Below are 20,368 nucleotides of genomic sequence, written 5' to 3'. Positions count from 1 at the left end.
TCTATTTGAAAAGTGACGCGAGAAGTCTGACTGTAGCATCTTCAGTCTCGAGGTAAGAAAATAAGAGCGGAGCAACTTGCAAAAACGGCAGTAATTTTGCAAAATCTCTTCGTTGCTCTCTCCGTTCCGTTATCTTTCTTGTTGAGTGTTGATCGACTAAATAAACCGCAGTCGCTTCTCGTCTCGTCATCTTTACTTTCTCAACCAGTGATAGAGCAGTGTGCGATTATAACTATTTTTTTTTCCTTCCGGAATAATAATCTCGTTATCAACCCATTTTACAACAGCATTTTGATCACTCCAAACTGCAGTAAGTGGTGTGGTGCACCGCCTGAAATTTTAATAATTTTAGCAGTGAAGGTAAAACGGAAATAACTTTTTTTTTACCGTGCGCTTCTTCCGTTGTAGTTTGTGTGAAAAATGGCCTGTTCCAAGACGATTCACGGCTCAGCTGCTCTGCTGAAGAATTCAGCTGCATTCAATAGTTTCATCGGTAAAAGAGCCTGGTAAGTAAGCGTTTTACACACGAATAAATTGATTGGAAAATGGAGTTTCCACCGCACTGGAAACGACCTTACCGGCATTCAAGGTCACGGTATCATGCGGCCTGCAGAGTAATACAATTGAATTCGACGATTAAATAGGATGTTGTGTAATTTGCTAATAAATGATTGTCAGGTGGTGTGCTGGTTATACCTAATTTTTCTAATCGTGGCGTCCTGGTGTTTGACGTCCTTCTTAAATCATTGATTACCTAACAAATTTTATGTTTGGTGTAGGGAAGTTAAAAATAGAACAACACAACATTGTCTAGGTGGTTAACCTTGTGCGAAACGCGTAAATGGGTGATGATAATGAATCTAACTCCTATTTCCTTCTTTTGCAGCTCATGGTGGGGTGCGGTGCAGATGGGTCCACCGGACGTAATCCTGGGTGTGACCGAAGCCTACAAACGGGATACCAACCCGAAGAAGATCAACCTTGGTGTGGGTGCCTACCGGGATGACAATGGCAAACCGTTCGTGCTTCCCAGTGTCCGCAAGGCCGAACGCCGCCTCATGGAGAAACAGCTGGACCATGAATACTCGCCCATTGGTGGAACGTCCGAGTTCTGCAAGTACAGCATTTCCCTGGCATTGGGAGATGACAGCCAACACGTAGCAAACGGACAGAATGCCACGGTACAGTCAGTCAGTGGAACCGGTGCCCTGCGCATCGGAGGAGCCTTCCTGAATGGGTTCTTCCCGGGCTCGAAGGACATCTATCTACCAACTCCATCCTGGGGTAACCACGGTCCAATCTTCCGTCATTCGGGACTGAACGTCAAAGCCTATCGGTATTACCAACCGAGCACTTGTGGATTTGACTACCAAGGAGCTCTAGAGGATTTATCGGTAAGTCTTAATAAAACGTAAATTAGCCTTTCAACCGGTTTCTTGACTTGGTGGCGCCATGATATGGCAAATTACTCTGTGAAGAGAATGATAAGAATGCTTTTTAAATAGTCGTTATTTGTTTCGGGATCACTAGCCTATATGGAAGAATAAATCGTCATTGAGTGTATATCAATTTACACAGGGGAGATAAGTCGAGACAAGAAATAAACAATAAATTTAAACTGCACTTTGCTGGGGGTTCTATAGTTGCTACGCAATCAATTTGCTAGTGTTACTGTTTGATTGATTCGTGCTTGGGTTATCACACGATGACGCATTTGAATATTTGTAGAGCCAAGTTGTTGACTGTTTTTCATAATGTTTGTAACTAATTCCATTTGTTAACCGAACTTGGCATGTATTAGGTATGAATCCTAGCCTATCTAGGATCCATAAAAAGCATTTGTCGCCATGAAAATGACCCTTATATGGTACGCAGCGATGCCAAATGAATGACAGATTGTTGACGATGAGAACATTGACTACGATTTGCTTGAGTTTTGAAAAGACTAACTTGGTTTAGTCTGGTTATGGATGTGAAAGTTACGCAAGAAGCTTTGGAGAAGTTCAGGGGAAACATTGACTTCGAACGTCGATTTCTCTTGAATGACCACACACCCACGGAATCTGACTACACCAGCTCATAGAACAAACATACACAGAAAAAAAGTTGTTGAATATTACATCCAAACAGCTGCACAGAGGTCATTCCGCCGGTTGTGTAATATTACGTTGTACGATGTACATCGATTTTGCGAACAAAATTACATCTATTGATGTAATATTGTATCTGCTTTTTGCTATTACATCATTATTTCATACATCAGCTTGAATTACGTTGATCGATATTACATTTTTTTTGCTGTGTTGTTCTGCACGGTTAGAAAAAAGTACCCAAAATTAAGTTCTTTTCACTCATCTCGGCACTATAGTGCAGGAACCCAAAAGTAGGTAAAGCTGGTCAAAGTAGTTTTCATTTACTTGTGTGCAGTTCGTATGGAATTTTCCACTGGCTTTTTAACCAAAAGTAAGTTAGTTGTACCCAACAGTAGGTAAATATGATTATACTCAACGTTGGGTTCCCACACTTTACCACTCCTGTTGGGTGGATTTGCTCCTCCGTTTTTGACAACATTAGAAGGAGAAAAGGAGACAAACTAGTCAAAAGTAGGTAAAAGTGAACTTTCCGTTGGGTACTTTTTTCTTACAGTGTGTTAGATGATTTAGTTAGTTTGAGTTACAGACGGTATAGTAAACACAGACCGGCGGATACGAATCTAGCGGAGCCAAACGAACTGTCAAAATGTTGAGCCAAACGGACAAACGAATAATGTGTGGAGAGTATTGTAATCCCGAACATGGTTTTCCGTTATTATGTTTTTAATGATTAAAAAAAAGTTTAATCTTCTTGGTGTCTTGGGTGCACTATTCTTTATAATGCAAGAAATAAGCGCACCGAAAACACCAATAACATGAGACGTAACCGAGCACTTTTATCACACTTTTTAATAAGTTTAAAATGCGATCATTTGTCCAGTTAGACGTGAAGTACACAATAGATCCACATTGATCTAACACACAAAATAATCACTATTTGATCTCACAGAACTTTATTTTTGACACTGTTGACTCTGGGTTTTGTTCCAGACAAATTGGTTACATTCAAGATTCTCCGGAGGATTTGATTGCATACTTGTATCCTCGCTTGTATCATTAACGGATTGAGAATAATAAACAAAATCGGCACTATTTTCGCCGTCATGTTCATCCGGGTGTAGGAAAATTTCGTCGAAATATTCAATATCTTGATACTGCATACTTGATACTGTCGAGGTTTGTAGGCTTGGATGTATGTTCTCAATATCATCAACGTCATCCTCCATACTACGATCAGTGCGTTTTAGATGAGAAATTTGCTGGACATCTGAGTAGCAGGGAATCGCCCCGGAAACTTTTCTGATTTTTCCTCCACAGTCCAAATACCCATGCTCCTCGCCAAAGTGCAACTAAAATCGGTTTGAAAAGCTTTGTTGTTAAGTCTTCACTTGTGAAAAATAAGTTTACTTACGCTACAAAGTCGGTTACTTCCGACTATTCGAAAATCTTCCGGCAGTCCGCAAAACAGTTTTCATTGTTTCAGAATGCCATTCTTCGCGGGGAATCGAAAAAAAACCCAACATTTATTATGCCATAGTGGGAATTATTCATGCAACCTTTATATAAACACTTCATTTTCAAACCAAAATTAAAGCTTGTTTACATAACAGCTTGCTGCACTGAATACGAGTCATTCTATGTGTAAGCATTTGCAAGTGTTGCTAGACAATAGGAAAAATAATGTAAAAATAACCGTGCTGCCATTTTTACGGGATTTCTATCCGCCGGTCTGTGTTTGCTATACCGTCTGTAGTTTGAGTGGGTGTGTTGTCATTTGTCATTCGGCGCACAGGTCTACTTCACATCCATATATATCAGTGCCAACATTTCAAAGGGGCGTAATTGCTTTTGTAAACAATGACTTTAGCCGTCAATTTCTCGCGAATGAAATCTTACCTCTCCAAAATTACAATGCTAGCAGGTAAAGTAAACATTCCTCTACCTGGTGGTGTCATTATTTTTCATGAGTGAGCTTTTATTCGCGAGAAATCGACGGCAAAAGCTATTGTTTACAAATGCAATTACGCCCCTTTGTAATGTTGGCACTGATATACCGCGTATAGCCTGGTACGCAGCTGAAAAGAAAACGGAAAAGTAATTTTTGAGGATTTTTCCCAAAAGAAAATTTGACAGCTATAGTCTGCTAAATTTTGAGATTACAGGGAGATGTCGTCAAATTGTAAAATCAACACTTATTAGTGTTTATGTTGTTTAAATGCATCCAAAACATCAGTTTTGAAATAAACGCCAACATTACCTAACGGAATAATTGATCAGACCATTATTCCGCAAGGAAAGTGAAATTGCATTCAGAATGCGCCACCTTCATGTCGATCACGATACTAATGTAATCGATCTTTCCTTTACCGATTTCTTTTGAACTGCATACTGGGTCAAGAAATGCTGAGGAAAAGTAATTTCTTTTGCATTCCGTGTCCCATCCGGTAGCACATAAAAACGTCATTACTTTTCAGCTGCGTACCAGGCTTATTCCTGTATATACCTCAAAACACAGATCAGTTGGAAATTTCTCCCGGATGATACGTTTAATTTTTCCATATTTCCCTAGCACTTTATCCAGCTCGTTGTCGGGTACCTCTGGTGGCAAATCATACACGCGCACATATTGAATGAATTCACCAGCATGCGCCATGCGTACCTTTGCCGTCGTTCCATTCGCATAATGGAAGATTAAATTCTCCGAATTGAATGTCAGAGCATGGAGCATCGCTTCCTCTGATTTGAACTTCATGAAGACTCCCCTTTCCTCACCAATGCGATAAACTGCTTCAATTTCAGCCGAATCCGCGTCGAGTACTTTGGCGACATTTACAGTCTCTCCGATGTTTGGTTTAACATCATGGTGGCTGAAGCTAAACTTGATGGTGTTTTTTACTTCACACATCTTGCACCGTAGTAGCGAGTCTCGAAAACAGGCTATCGCGAGGTTCACACCGAAATAAAAAATCGACTGCTGCTGTAGTCAGCTATGGGACAACTGATAAATACTTTCCTTTTTATAGCTGAATATTATAAACCGGGAAATTAGTGAGATTTAAACCGGCAAAAAAAACGAGTATTTCAAAATTAAAATTCTCTTGCGACCCTGGTTTGAACAGACATGAAATAACTATATCTACCTGACCTGAGATAGACAATATTTCAATGTCCATGCTAAGATTTTCCCAATGAATATCTTCACCTGTTTGATTCTTATTTCACTTTTCTTATCCTCCGCAGAAAATTCCAGAACGTTCCATTGTTCTCCTGCATGCCTGCGCCCACAATCCAACCGGTGTCGACCCGCGTCCGGAACAGTGGGCCGAGATATCTGCCGTCATGAAGAAACGAAACCTGTTCCCATTCTTTGACATGGCCTACCAGGGCTTTGCCAGCGGTGATGTCACCAAGGATGCGTTTGCCGTTCGTGCCTTCCTGAAGGACGGTCACCAGATTGCACTGGCTCAGAGTTACGCCAAAAACTTAGGCATGTACGGTGAACGTGTTGGAGCATTCTCGTTGGTCTGCACCGACAAGGAGGAAGCCGCTCGTACCATGTCGCAGATTAAGATCCTGATTCGTCCGATGTATTCCAATCCTCCAATTCACGGTGCTCGTTTGGTGACGGAAATTCTTGGCGATGCCAGCTTGAAGCAGGAATGGCTGGGCGATGTCAAACTGATGGCCAACCGTATCATCTCGGTGCGTAGCAAGCTGCAGGACAATCTGAAGAAGCTGGGCTCTTCCCGCAACTGGCAACACATCACCGACCAGATCGGCATGTTCTGCTTCACCGGCATGGACCAGAAGCAGTGCGAACGACTGACGAAGGAATTCAGCGTCTACTTAACCAAAGACGGCCGCATCTCGATGGCCGGCGTTACGACCAAGAACGTCGACTATCTGGCTGAAGCCATGCACGCCGTAACCAAGTAAGGCAAGCTCGAGCTTGGCAACGAAAGTAAACCGAAACACACACTTGAAAGCATTTTGCCTGTACCCCTTCCCTTGGTTGGACAAGCTTGAAGGATTCATTTAGATGGAGGCATTTAAAACCAAATTAATCAAAGTCTGCACTAGAGCTTTTTTGTTTTGATCTATCAAACTTACTGCGTACTGTTTGCAAGGAAAAGTGATTTACAGTCAAACCCATATTTTGTATATTTATATATTTACCTCCTAAAGGTGTACGAGCACGATAAACAAAAACCAATATGAATATAAAAAACGATGCATGCACGAAAAAACACGACTCGGATACTGATTCGCAGCAACTGATAGTTGATAGAAATAAAAATCATGTTAACAAATGTAGACAAGAGATGGTTCATTTTAATGAAACTCCTCCTTCTTCTCTGGTTGTCGCCTAATTTTCCTCTGAAGGAAAGGGTTTCATTCCGAGACCGTACACAGTTTTTATGTCATTAACATCAGGGATGCAAAATGTCTTCACCGCTAGACCGCTAAAAAGTGTTCAATATTTCATGATGTCAAGGGGCAATCAACTCTGCACACTGTGCCGAAACACATCGTAGCACAATGATCGGTACGTTATAGGGCACACGAGGACAACATGATACAGAGTACATATAAAATGGCATCACTGCTTTGAGTTGATATTTTACCAAGCGTTGCTAACGTTTACTACTTTGTTTACTTCAAAGTAAAGGGGACGTGTTTTTTTCAGTTTCATTGTTTTGTTGATTTTCCAGCGAGATTGTCCCCATAATAAAAGGTTGGACAATCGACGCGACTCTCCGTGCTTATACCTTTTGGGGGATGGACCTCTAATTAAAGAAAGTCCACAGGATATTGCAGAGATGTCCATAGCTTCGGAAGGATTCATGTTTTAGGGGAAACCCAAGAGCCACTATGCCGCGCAGAATAGGCCTTCTAACGTATTAACCCCAAATGGCAATAGGATTGATGTGCGCTGTCCATAACAACCCGGTACATAACGATCCCGTCATTCTTCAGATGCAACTAAAGGGCGAACACGAAATTATTGCGACACATTCAACAGGGCATAACTTTTTTACCATTGGGTAAAAATCAACCAAATTTTGCACACTTTCTCATTGATGTGTATTGTGTACATGCTGTCAAACTCGAAGTCGTGTTTTTCGATTCAACGAAAATGGAGGTGAACCAACGCGAGTTGAGAGAACAAATTATTTCCAAACACCTGGAATTTCCTGACCTGTCGCACCGGCAGTTGGGAAAAATGTTGAACATTCACCATTCAACCGTCTCCAGAGTGTTGAAGCGGTTCCAGGAGCGGTTGACGTTGGACCACGGCAAAGGAGCTGGAAGAAAACCCGGACCGGAGAACAAAAAGACGGAGGGAAAGGTGAAGCGGATGATTAAAGCAAATCCCAACGTCTCAAGCCTTGATTTGGCTAAAAAGATCGGCATGTCGCAGAGCTACGTCCAGAATGCAAAGAAGAGAGCTGGACTACATACATACAAGGTACAAAACTTCCCAAACCGCGATGAGCGGCAACAATCGACGGCTAAAACTCGGGCACGGAAGCTCTACGAGAAGATGCTGACAAAATATGGCTGCTGTGTGATGGACGACGAAACGTATATAAAAGCCGATTTTAAGCAAATTCCGGGGTTGGAGTTTTTCACCGGCAAGAGCAAGTTCGATGTGGACGACAAATTTAAGAAGAAGAAAATGTCGAAGTTCGCCTCCAAATATCTCATTTGGCAGGCCATCTGCTCTTGCGGACTGAGGAGTGAGCCTTTCGTGACAAAGGGCACAGTAAATGGCGAGATCTACAAATCTGAGTGCCTCGAGAAGCGCCTTTTGCCGTTCTTGCAGCAGCACGACGAAGCTCCGCTATTTTGGCCAGATTTGGCATCATGCCACTATTCTAAAAGTGTCCTGGAGTGGTATGAGGCCAATTCTGTCCATTTTGTTCCAAAGGACATGAATTCGCCAAACTGTCCGGAGCTGCGCCCGGTGGACCAGTACTGGGCAATAATGAAGCGGGAACTTCGGAAGAGCAAGAAGACAGTCAAAGACGAGAAGGACATGTTGAGAAAATGGAAAAAAAAACTTAGAAACTGGTACCGGATGACACTGTAAAGACTTTGATGGAGGTCATCAAGCGAAAATGCGTTCAATTTTACACTCAAGGCTCCATCGATTAACTTTTCTTTTGATTTTTGAAGTAAATATATGCATAAAACTACCCTAAAATTTTGGTTTGATTCTAAACATTATAAGAAAATTGGCATGACATTTTCGGTGTCGCAATAATTTCGTGTTTGCCCTTTATAACCGCAGCAGTTTCTCCCGCAGAACCACTCGATACAATTTACGGTCAGCCAAAGATATCTAATTAACAAAATATCCCACTAATTAATTCTTCATACAAAGCTTATAGCAAAGATATCTAATTAACAAGATATCCCACTAATTAATTCCTCATACAAAGCTTATGGTCACCACCCTTATGTGATCGCAGTGCTATCTGTTGAGGGCACATTGAGTTCCCCGACAACTTTACCACCAGGGCTTAATAACTGACAGATGTCAACGCGGACGTTGATGATCAGCCGAGGGTAGAGGACGATATCATCCTCGAAGTCATCATTGATTGCTTCGATTTTCAATCATTACCACTTTATACGCAACAGAAATACTTGAGAAGACAATCACACATCCAAGCGCGCATCATGATGTGCTTGTAAAATGTTTTACTTTCGAGCGAAAGAGTTTCCAATATACCACCGGTATCAGTAAGATGCAAATCTCTAATAGTAATTGATGATTTACGGAGCTGTTGTTCAACATAATCTTAATAAGCATAGAAGTAAACGTATGAAACCCTTCCCTCTCTCTAAAGAATTATTCCAACACCCCAGCCACTGGAAATGCAACGTATCGAAATCATTGCTTAACGTAATAAAATATTCCGGCTTCTTTGGTCAACGCAGCACGCATTCCATTCAAAATTACGTTGTAATAAACATTACTTTTCTATTTTATAACGTAGGAAGTATTTGACAATGCCGGTGAAAACAAACGCAAACGGGAGTAGCCGAAGCTGAATGATGACGATGAGTGATGACACCGCTTCGTGTTTTGATTTGCGCTGTATCGTCCGCTCAGTTGTGTTGGTTCGTACCTTGAATATCTAAAAAAATATTGAAGATAGGGACTTGTTTCCCAGGACAAAACGGCGTATTTAAAAAAAAAACAAACATGCGACTATGCTATATACACATAAATAGCTCGTTTAATCATCCATCCGTGGCCAAGTGCTTTCATACGATGTTCAACGTTTCTATTTGCTGTTAACGCATTGTTCAGGCTATCATATCAAGCTATGACCGACGTGACGACTGTTTAAGCCCTGGTTAAACAAGCTATTCAAATGAAATTACGTTCTCGAAAGCAATCAATGATGTATCCCAAACTGAATCAAGCGTGCGCTATATTTTTTCTAAACATTCCGAATCGTTCCATCCAGGGTCTATAAGTTTCGATTTTCTACAACTGTAGCTTGGGATAAATCGTAATATCAGTGTTGGCAAAATCAGAAATCAATTGATATTTTCCGCTCTCATGCTCTCGCAATATCACACGTGATATTGGAATAAAACATCATGCTTGATATTGATTTTAAGCTCCTTTGATATTGCGAGACTATTACCAACAATCAATACGAAACTAACGATTTTAAATTGGCTCACTACTTGACTAGCCTATTGGTCCCAAGCAAACGATTAACGTACCCCATTCTAGTCGAAATTCTACTACTACACAATGTTTGTTTTGATTCGCTATGAAAGTTTGACAGATAAAATGAGGGGTTAGTGGATTTTCCTATGTTTCGAGGGGTGATTCGACTAGCTTGGGACCGAAGATAGTACCAGAGCTGAGCCAAAAAGTTGAGGACTTTATTTCGGGACCCTTCACTCACCCCTGCATGTTCTGCATGAATCCACACACCCCTGATGTTATCTGTCAAACTTTCATAGCGAATCAAAACAAACATAGTGTAGTAATAGAATTTCAACTAGAATAGGGTACGTTAATCGTTTGCTTGGGACCAATAGGCTACTAAAGTGGTGAGCCAATTTAAAATCGTTAGTTTCGTATTGATTGTTGCTATTACTATTCACAACGTGCAAAAATCAAGCTGAGCGTTGACTCGACACAAAAATGATTCCATTGCACATCGTTTTATTAGAAAGAGAAAACATGGTTTGCTATCTCTTTTTAATCTTCACCGATGGCAGACACGAAGGGACTATAGTCGCTATATTCATAGTCTAGCGGATAGAATCTCGGGAACCAATTGAGCTGTCAGCTATTGCAAACACAACTTCCGAAACCGTTTTCTCGTGATTCAAGGCTTGCCTACGCAAACTAACACTATCTTTGGGTAGGGGAAAGATTCCCCTATCCGATGATGCCGATTTTTTTCCCCTCTGCTTGGGACCTAACACTACGGCGACCAATAAATTGATCTATTGTAGTATATCCCGTGTCTTTAATTTAAGGCATGTCGTATTACTCCATCACTATTGAGAAGTGATGAAGTATTCGATTTTTTTTACAGTTGCCACTCTTGCATTTATCGCAAGGATCCGACTCTAATTGAAAGGTCCCGCTATTTATACCCTTCTGAGTGTTGAAACACCCTCCAAAGGCGCGCCCCTTTGTCAGTCAAAGTTAGATTCCTTAACAACAAAACTAAGGTATGACACCGATAATGACCATGCATCAGAACCCTAGTCTTAACCACTTCAAACTAGGGAACAACGAATAGAAGATTAGGAATCACATAGATGAAGACAACCAACTCATTTTTTTCTTGTTTCAAGATCATCCTCGGTAGACAAAGCCGAGTTTTGTCACTATCAACAAGGCATGAAAAGTAACAAGGACTAAATAAGATTACTGAAAAATTCTGTTCCCCTAGTTTGAAGTAGTCGGGACTAGGAATCGGTGGTAGATCTTACATTTCGTAACGTACCACGAAAAGGTGATCTACCCACGCTACGGGGCCGATGATGCCAATAATTTGCGTTCGATTGTCGAGGAAAGTTGATAGGACCTTTTCAATTGTTGGTCTAAAATATATTGAATTGGTTCCGCTTTTTGATAAATCGAAATTCTATCCGCCAGACTATGAATATAGCGACTATAGAAAGGACTGCTGCAAGCCGTTATGGTAACGGCGCCGGTGGTGTAGTGGTAAGCGTGATTACCTCTCACCCCAGCAGGCCTGGGTTCAATCCCAGTCGGCGCCGCCGGGATGTTCTGAGGCATAACATCTCTGATGGGAAGTAAAGCCGTTGGTCCCCGGTTCATGAGTTGATGGGTCGATAGGTAGGGTCCAGGTGTGGGAGCTGCCTTCCTGGCACGTCGGTAGCATTGGTGCTCAGCACGGAAAACAAGATCGACGGAAAAAACAAACCAAAGGAAAAAAAAGCCGCTATGGTAGTTTCGTTTCGGTTGCATTCGGGTGTCAATGAGGTACAGAGAAAGGCAAAGCAGATCGTGAAATATGGTTATATTAGTAATCCAAAAAATCAACGTAACGGCAATTAGTGACGTCACTAATTGCATGTATCGTACAGAGGTTTTACTCACACAACTTAACCGACTGCTTCACCTCGGCAATCCAGCTCATTGTTCGGGTGTAAAGCAAAAATGATTAAACTCAATCTCACCACAGTTTGGTGAGATTTGCAGTTGTTGAGTTTTGTTAGCTTGATATTCCGAGCTGCGATATCGCAGCTTGCAAAATCAACCGCAGTTGTTTGCTTGTTGATTTTTGGTCTACGAAAATCAAGCGTGATGTTGGGCGTTGGTAAGATTTGATTTTTTGATATTTTCCCAACACTGCCACTGCCTACATATATATATGTGGTTTGTCTTACGGAATGTATAAGGCTGATGTTTTGGCAAAAATGTATAAGTGAAACACACGAATAAAATAATTGATTTTCGTTTCGTGGAGGCACACAATTTCCCCAAATTTCAGAATGTATAGGATAACTCGAAAGAACTGCTCATGTGCGAAATAATAAAAGGAAAACTATCGACGAGAGCTTTTTGCAATCTGAAGAATTCGTGAGCGCTCAACTTCCGAGCTGAACAGATGTATTTTTGCTACAGTTCTGTGGAAGTCGAACACAAGCTAATTACCAGTGCCAACTGTGTTTTTTTTTCTCTTTCTGCGCATCGCTGAGCCGTTACGTGTCGCTGCGCGTCCAAACGACTTCGCGATGGGCCGTCGAGAAAACACCTTTCGCATAGATTTTGCGAACGTGCCGAAGAAACCGGACAATGCCAAAGTTCACAAATTCTGTGCGACCATATTGGGTCTGAAGCAAGGTGAAGTGCTACGGATTCAGAACAGCAGAACCCTCGGAGTTTCTTTCGTGAAAGTCGTCGACCTAGCGTTGGCGCAACGAATCTGTGAGGAACATGACAACAAACACGAAATTACGGTCGACGGGAAAAAATATCCGTTGAAAATCACACTGGAGGAGGGAGCAGTGGAGGTGAGGCTCTACGATTTATCCGAGGACGTGTCGGATCAAAAAATCGCTGATTTTCTAGGAAGATACGGTGACGTAATCGCAATACGAGAACAACGATGCGGAACCGATATCGATTTCCCTGGCATTTCGACCGGCGTTCGTGTAGCAAAAATGACGGTGAAACGAAACATCGAGTCGTGGGTCACGATCGACGGCGAAGTGACGAATGTATCGTATTTCGGGCAGCTACAAACATACCGACACTGCCGCGAATACATGCACATCGGGGCTACTTGCGTGCAAAATAAAAAAAACTGCTCGTGCAAAAATCATACGCCGATGCCGCAAAGCAGACGCCGTCGCAAAAAACGAGTCCAGTCGACTATAGTGCGAACCAAACCAACACAAACTCAAACCAAGCCGCTCCCATTGCGAACCTAACTAAAACGACCTCGAACCAAGCTTCCCGGCCTCGGTTCGAACCAATCTCGGCCAAAACTGTTACCATGCCACCACCGAAACAAATTCCCCAACGTCAACAACAGAAGCTGTTACCACCAGTTCTGACCGAACAGAATTTCCCCACGTTAGCCCCTACCTCGGCTTCGATTCCCCCATCGGACAGCGGGTCGTTGACTCCCTATACAAGTCAACAACCCCCCGCTAGCGGCCGAGTGGATCGCAAAACTGCTAGTGGTAAGTCCGATGGAAACGAAACAGATTCGTCTGTAGGGTCATCCAGCTCCAGAAGACACCTCCGCACTCGACCACCAGGCAAGAAGCCTCGCGTGGATGACGACTGCGACGACAAGCGAGATGGGAGTAACCAACCGTCCTAATGGCTGAGTTCTCCAGTTACAACCTCGCCACCATCAACATCAACAATATTACGAACGCAACGAAGATTGACGCTCTTCGAACCTTTGTACGAACACTGGAACTGGATATCGTTTTCCTCCAGGAGGTGGAGAATGAGCAACTCTCTATCCCTGGCTTCAACGTTATCTGCAATGTGGACCAAGCAAGGCGGGGAACGGCAATCGCGCTGAAAGACCACATACAATTCTCGCATGTGGAGAAGAGCCTGGATGGTCGTCTCATCGCTTTGGGGGTGCAAAACACGACGCTCTGCAACGTATATGCGCCATCGGGGACAGTTGTTCGTGCGGAAAGAGAAAGATTTTTCAACGGCACGATCGCGTACTACCTTCGGTACAACACTCAAAACGTCATCCTCGCTGGAGATTTTAACTGCGTGCTACGTCCGAGCGACTCAACGAGTTCCAACACAAGCCCGGCTCTCCAAGCGACCGTACGGCAGCTACAGCTTCACGATCTGTGGCTGAAATTGTACCCCACAACCCCCGCACCCACGTACATCACACACAATGCGGCATCCAGGCTCGACCGCATGTATGTCAGCGCTGGGCTTTGCGAGCATCTGCGGAGTGCTGCTACGCACGTATGCTTATTCACGGATCACAAAGCGCTAACAGCGCGCATTTGCCTTCCCCACCTTGGACGCGAACAAGGACGCGGTTACTGGTCCCTCCGCCCTCACCTCTTAACCGCCGAGAACTTAGAGGAATTCCAAGTGCGATGGCAGTTTTGGACCCGCCAACGGAGAAATTTCCCCAGCTGGATGACATGGTGGCTCTCATGCGCGAAGCCAAAAATAAAATCTTTTTTCCGATGGAAGTCAAGTGAAGTTTTCAGGACTTTCAACGCAGAACAACAACGACTCTACGAGCAATTACGACTCGCATATGATGGCTATTACCAGAATCCCACCATGCTGGTGACCATCAACCGCGTAAAAGCACAAATGCTCACGTTGCAGCGGCAATTTGCGCAAAACTTCATCCGCATCAACGAGACGTTTATAGTATAGTCGCTATATATATATAATATAGCGACTATAGTTTATAGCCGGCGAGAGCATATCCACTTTCCAGTTGGGTGATAGACGACGTAAAAAAACAACCATAACAGGACTGCAGAACGAACGAGGAGAGCAAATACAAGGCTCTCTGGAGATCGAGCAACACATGTTTCGATACTTCAGGGACCTGTATGCGGCGGAAGAGACGAGGCAGGTGGGGGAAGAAAGTTCGAAACTGAGAGAGCCGTACCCGAGAACGACGAAGCCAACGCAGCTCTAATGGTAGAGATCAGCATTGACGAGTTGAAAAACTCCATCCGAACGTCGCAAAAACGTAAATCACCGGGGATCGATGGTTTGCTGGTAGAGTTCTACCTACGAACTTTCGACGTCATCTATCGAGAGCTCTACTTCGTTATTAATGAAGCTATGACGAATGAGCTCCCATCTGAATTCGCCGATGGCACTATTGTGTTGGTTAAAAAGCGAGGTGGGGATGGGACAGCAAGAGCATACCGTCCGATCAGCCTGCTCAACGTCGATTTTAAAATCCTCTCCCGCGTGATGAAGGCCCGCCTGGAACGAGTACTGCGGATCCATCGAGTCCTGAGCGCCTCTCAAAAATGCGCAAATACCGACCGTTCTATTTTCCAAGCTACACTCTCGCTCAAAGATCGTATTGCGCAGCTAATCGCGAGGAAGCAGAAGGGGAAGTTGATCTCGTTCGATCTTGACCACGCGTTCGATCGGGTCTCTCATGAGTTCCTGCATCGGACCTTGCTCTCTCTGGGCTTCGACCAGAGTTTCGTCTGTTGGCTCTCTCGAGTCGCTGCTGCCTCTTCATCACGGCTGCTAGTGAATGGGTGCCTCTCAGAGCCGTTCCGTATAGAACGGTCCGTACGTCAGGGAGACCCGATGTCGATGCTGCTGTTCGTGCTCTATCTTCATCCCCTCCTCACACGGGTGGAGCGTGTATGCGCTTGTGACCTTTGTATTGCGTATGCTGATGACATCACGGTGATTGCCACCTCAAAACACACGATCGACCGTATTTATCAGCTGTTTGGTAGCTTCGAGATCGTATCCGGGGCAAAGCTAAATCGACTGAAAACAGTGGCGATCGATGTTGGTTTTATCAATGGAGATCCACTGACGATACCAGGGCTGCAGACAAAGGAGAATGTCAAGGTACTGGGCGTTATTTTCACCAACTCAATGCGACTGATGGTTAAACTAAACTGGGACGCTTTAGTATCGAGGATCTCGCAACTCATATGGTTGCATAACATGCGCTCCCTTTCCCTGCAGCAGAAAGTGCTACTGCTGAACATCTTCATTACAGCGAAGGTGTGGTACCTCTCGTCTGTTATTCCACCGCAATGTGCTCACACGGCGAAGCTGACATCAACGATGGGGACTTTCCTTTTTCGTGGGCTACCCGCACGAGTCCCAATGCAGCAGTTGGCGCGCAGCAGAGAGCAGGGTGGTTTAAAACTGCAACTGCCGGCGATCAAATGCAAAGCACTTCTAGTCAATCGTCACCTGCAGGAGATCGTTTTCCTTCCCTATTATCAGTCCCTTCTCACCCAAAATATTCCTCCCCCCGCCGATCTTCCTTGCTTAAAACTTCTCTCACAGCAAATTCCCTTATTTCCACACCACATCCAACAAAACCCCTCCAGCGATCAAATCCATCGTTTCTACTTGGAACAAACTGAGCTACCCAGAGTGGAACGAAACCATCCAGGCATCAATTGGAAAAAGATCTGGCTGAACATATCATCGAGAAGGCTATCGTCGAGCCAGCGTACTGATCTCTACCTGCTAGTGAACGAGAAGACGGAGCACCGTAGACTGATGAACGTCATCGGCCGTGCAAACGACCCAAACTGTCAGCACTGTGCGGTAGGAATCGAGACTTTGCAACATAAGTTTTGCGAATGCCCTCGAGTTGCTGCAGCTTGGGCACACATCCAGCGAAAATTGACGACGACGCTCGGCGGCTGGCAGAGGCTGAGCTTCGACGATCTTGTACGGCCAATCTTGGGTAACATGACAACAGCGAGAAGAAATCAAATTTTAAAAACGTTCATTAAGTACATCAACTTTGTCAATGTGAATATTAATAATAGAATAGATGTAGGCGAGCTAGATTTCATTTTGACTCTAGAAGATTGATATATTTTTTAAATATCTTGAATATGTTATTTAAGACCTAAATAAACAATATTTTACAAAAAAAAAAAAATCTCAAGTGATGTCTAACAGAAAACCGTTTTTAAAATTTTCATTTACTCACTAGGCTACTTTCACCTTAAAAGAAGGAAGATTGTCAACGAATTGTGTATTGAATTCAGATTTCTCAGTCGTCATTTTAAGCCAGAAACTTAGAAGTCTCCCAAAGTTCAGAATTACAGGAAATTTAGAAAGAACTGCTCATGTTTAAGGAATAAGGAAAATTCTCCCAGGTTTTAATTAAGATCCAATCCTGGAGTCAATGCTAAAAAGTACCTACTTTCAGTCATCAAACAATCCGCCAAAAGTGATGCCACGAAACAGGTTATTCCGCCAAATGGAACTCCACGAATTGTCGTACATCGGTACATCCGTTGACCTATCTCAGCAGCCTCTCATCAGGAGTTATCAGATGAACCAATGAATCGTCGGAAATATTGGTGGAATGGGCCTACTGTGTTCCCTGACTTATAACGAATATAAGTTGTATACGAGTACCCCGAATACAACGTATAGTTCGACTAATTTTACATTGCAAATTCTGTGCAAAATTAGACGAGTCATTCGTTGAAAATATTCGGGGTACTCGTTTACAACGTATATTCGTTATAAGTCAGGTAACAGAGTAGGCTAATTCTTTAAAATTCTGGTTAGTTTCCAGAAAGGTTTTGCATAATCTGGACGAGAGCGGATCTTAATAGCAAAGTCATTGTTTCTGAGCTCGACCATCCTTACCCGACTGATTAGACGGTTACAATTGGTCTTTAAGTTGGCACTGCCTTCAAATGGAGTTACGGAGTCAAATAACGACTTTGGTAGATCTATCAAGGTTCAGAGTATTGTTCACCTGTCTGGATACTGGCCAGGCATATCGCCTGCTACATGAAATGTAGACACCGATCGATTTCTCCGGAAGTCGTTTACTTGCTGATGCGATGATGTAGTCGTCGCTTATTGGTGGTCTTCGTTCTTCGCTGCTCGTTGGTTAGGGGGTTAACAATTAACTACGCCGGATGGGCTTGTCCTTTAGCTCAGTGAAACTGCATTCGACTATCATTAATTAAAATTTTATTTCTTTTCAAAAAGATCAAATGTACAATAATATCCACTTGCCTTTGCTACAATGTTTTCATACATCTTTTTTGCCACTACTTGTAGAGTTCTCGCTATCAATATATATAAATATTGTTGTATGTTTTAAAAATTACTTCATAATGCTTTTGCTTTCATTGTTTTTTGTAATTTTCTCTTATGTCCGGAGAGCTTTTCTGATTCTTTGTCGTGTTTTCATGAAATCAACCAACGTTTCACGTTCGGAAACAATTTTGTGAGTTCTACTTTTTGATTTGAAAATAGTTGTTTTCACCAGTGTTTCGCCTTCCAATGCTTTTGTATATGTTTGTGTAAGGTGTGTGGATGTTTGAAACAAACATAGATGTTGTTCTTCTTTTCAGTTTTCGATAGATGATAAATTAAAACTTTTCTTATCGCTAGAGACCCTATGATTATATAAAAACATGTGTACACTTTTGTCGATTTGTTTTCATTTACTTCAAATTCTTACTTATAAACTTCACTGCGAGGAAGTTATACCCTCATTGCCTAAATTGTATGCCCAATTGTTTGGGATTTTGCTCTCTGTACAAAATTCCACTGATTTTTTTCGACAGCGTTATGTTCGTAATCACAATCAATTAATGCCTAAAGTGTGAATTTTGTCCCGAATCTAGCATTCGGTGGATGTGCGTGAAACAAAATCAACTGACGCCGACAATTTAATATTCGTATGAGATTTTCCGCATTTACACAACCGAAAACGTTCGAAAAACTGACAACAGCATGCCAGGCAACAGTTTTAAGCTGCAATTAACTAATAATGCCTGGATTTCCTACTCGACCCACCATTACTGAATACCTATACTTGTATGCACTCGACATCTGCTAGGGATGTGTGTTTAATGTGTATTTCGCTTAACTACAACTGTTTTCAAACCACTATGATGCCTTACTTTCACTACTATGTACAGCAAATTTACAAAAAGTTGTTTTGTTTGTGTTTGCTTATGCTTACTTTTCTCAACATTGTACACTGTTAAATCAACGCGCGCAATCATACCGACGGGTGCGATTCCAATGAAAGCGTGCCTTGCCTTTTTTACTAAAGATGAAATCTGTATACTAACTGCGCTTACATTTAGGTACCAGAGAGTGATGCGATATCGGAAAACAAATCGAAAGGATGTTTGTGTCGAATCGCGAAAAAAAAAACATTGTTAAAGGATTCCCATTGAGATCTAGCGTTTAGAAAGCTTAACTAAGGTTATACCCATTTATTTTCGCCAAAATCGAAGTTGTATCCGAAATCTATCGGTTGACAATTATACAGGGATAAACTCTTGGTAAGTAAGTTAGGAAATTGCAACTCTCCATTGGAACGCGCACTCGTTCGCCTGAAAAGAAACATTCTTTTATTCCTCACCTATAAAGTCTGATAACACGGAAACGAAAATAACAAATCAATAAAATATGCAGATTTGCCTTATTAAATCATTATATTAATAATAGCAATCCTCTATATTTTCCGTCGTTTTAAAAACTTAACAACTTGCCACCAGAATTCCTGTGTAATATTTTGTTTTACCATTTTCTTAAACAAGTTTAATCCTTAACGCCTATCAATAAAGCAATGCTCTCAAACTGAATACGTATTAGAGAAATAATAACTATAAGTAGTAGGACACACGCTACAATTGTTTATCAGTTTGTAAAAAAAAACCTAAACCAGTTGTAGAAATATACTCAACACTATTCCTAGTAACAAGATATTCTCTGTGTCTGCTTTTCCTATGAAGGTTGAAATTTTTAGTAAAATCCGTTCAAAAAAAAAAAGCAAAAAGAAAGTGTTCAAGCCAACCGTGTGCTTTCTCCTTCATAGTTTGATCGATGCTGGTAGGTGACCCTGCATCGTTGGCGAGGAATTCACTGTCTGCATCTCAGTGTAATATATGGCCTGCTCATAATGAGTGCTGCGCTGCAATCTGCGACAAATTTCCTAATATGAATCCATAAACCGCCCCCTTCTTAGGGCGTCGGTTTCGTTTTACCCTTGACCGTGCCCGATCCTGACGTGCTTCCGGTACTTTTGACTGACTCTTCCGCAGCGACAAACTGCCCCTCTGCCAGTGCCTGCTCGTACGACAACGTTCGAGTGTGCTTGTTGCCATCGGCATCGATCTCCATCATTTCGAACATAATGTTGTTGCTACTGCTTCCGCTGCCACCCACCGCCGGGACCATTGTTGTTCTGGAGAGAACCTCGCTGGATGCCCCATCGCCGTCGGCGTCCGCCTCGATGTATTGTTCGAAATTCATACTAGATGGGTCTACACCGGTGTTGCCGGCTTTGCCATACACGATGGCACCTTCCTGTACTAGCACCGGGCTACCACTCTCTGCCCCTTCCAAATCGGCAATCAGCGCTCGCGATGTGTCTGTAATGGGAATGGAAATTTGACTTATTAATCGGTATACCTTGTTGGTAAAACCATGGCGAACGAACATTTCTTAACCTTAACTATGAACATCAACTATGTACTTTGGGAAGGTCCATTAATTATGTCAAGTAAATTAGGCCCATTTTCAACCC

The 20,368-nt window shown here is 42.6% G+C and overlaps 2 protein-coding genes across 2 annotated transcripts in view; one reads left to right on the top strand and one right to left on the bottom strand.

Moving 5' to 3' along the window:
• Window positions 1-197: 197 nt before the first annotated feature.
• On the top strand, window positions 198-6,041 carry LOC135712180 (aspartate aminotransferase, mitochondrial-like). The gene is made up of 4 exons (XM_065235143.1): window positions 198-310; window positions 409-506; window positions 887-1,394; window positions 5,334-6,041. The coding sequence occupies exons 2-4, from the start codon at window positions 421-423 to the stop codon at window positions 6,027-6,029; spliced, it is 1,290 nt and encodes a 429-aa protein (XP_065091215.1). The 5' UTR covers window positions 198-310; window positions 409-420; the 3' UTR covers window positions 6,030-6,041.
• Window positions 6,042-17,773: 11,732 nt separating this feature from the next.
• The window catches only part of LOC135712181 (BRCA2-interacting transcriptional repressor EMSY), a 28,033-nt gene continuing 25,438 nt past the window's right edge, over window positions 17,774-20,368 (bottom strand). The window contains exon 5 of the mRNA XM_065235144.1: window positions 17,774-20,213. Within this exon, the coding sequence (XP_065091216.1) occupies window positions 19,804-20,213 (410 nt within the window). The 3' untranslated portion in view covers window positions 17,774-19,803. The remainder of the gene's footprint in view (window positions 20,214-20,368) is intronic.

Source organism: Ochlerotatus camptorhynchus, unplaced genomic scaffold (genome assembly GCF_037179485.1).
Source record: "Ochlerotatus camptorhynchus isolate MF236.1 unplaced genomic scaffold, CSIRO-AGI_Acam_v1.1 ptg000462l, whole genome shotgun sequence".
NCBI classification, from domain to species: Eukaryota; Metazoa; Arthropoda; class Insecta; order Diptera; family Culicidae; genus Ochlerotatus; species Ochlerotatus camptorhynchus.
The sequence above is the reverse complement of the archived record's forward strand: the minus strand, read 5'-3'. Positions and strand labels throughout refer to the sequence as shown.

Coding starts and splice junctions, on each gene's coding strand:
- LOC135712180 (XM_065235143.1), top strand. CDS start 421: ATGGCCTGTTCCAAGACGATTCACGGCTCAGCTGCTCTGCTGAAGAAT. Junction 507..886: donor TTCATCGGTAAAAGAGCCTG/GTAAGTAAGCGT, acceptor CTTCTTTTGCAG/CTCATGGTGGGGTGCGGTGC. Junction 1,395..5,333: donor GAGCTCTAGAGGATTTATCG/GTAAGTCTTAAT, acceptor TATCCTCCGCAG/AAAATTCCAGAACGTTCCAT.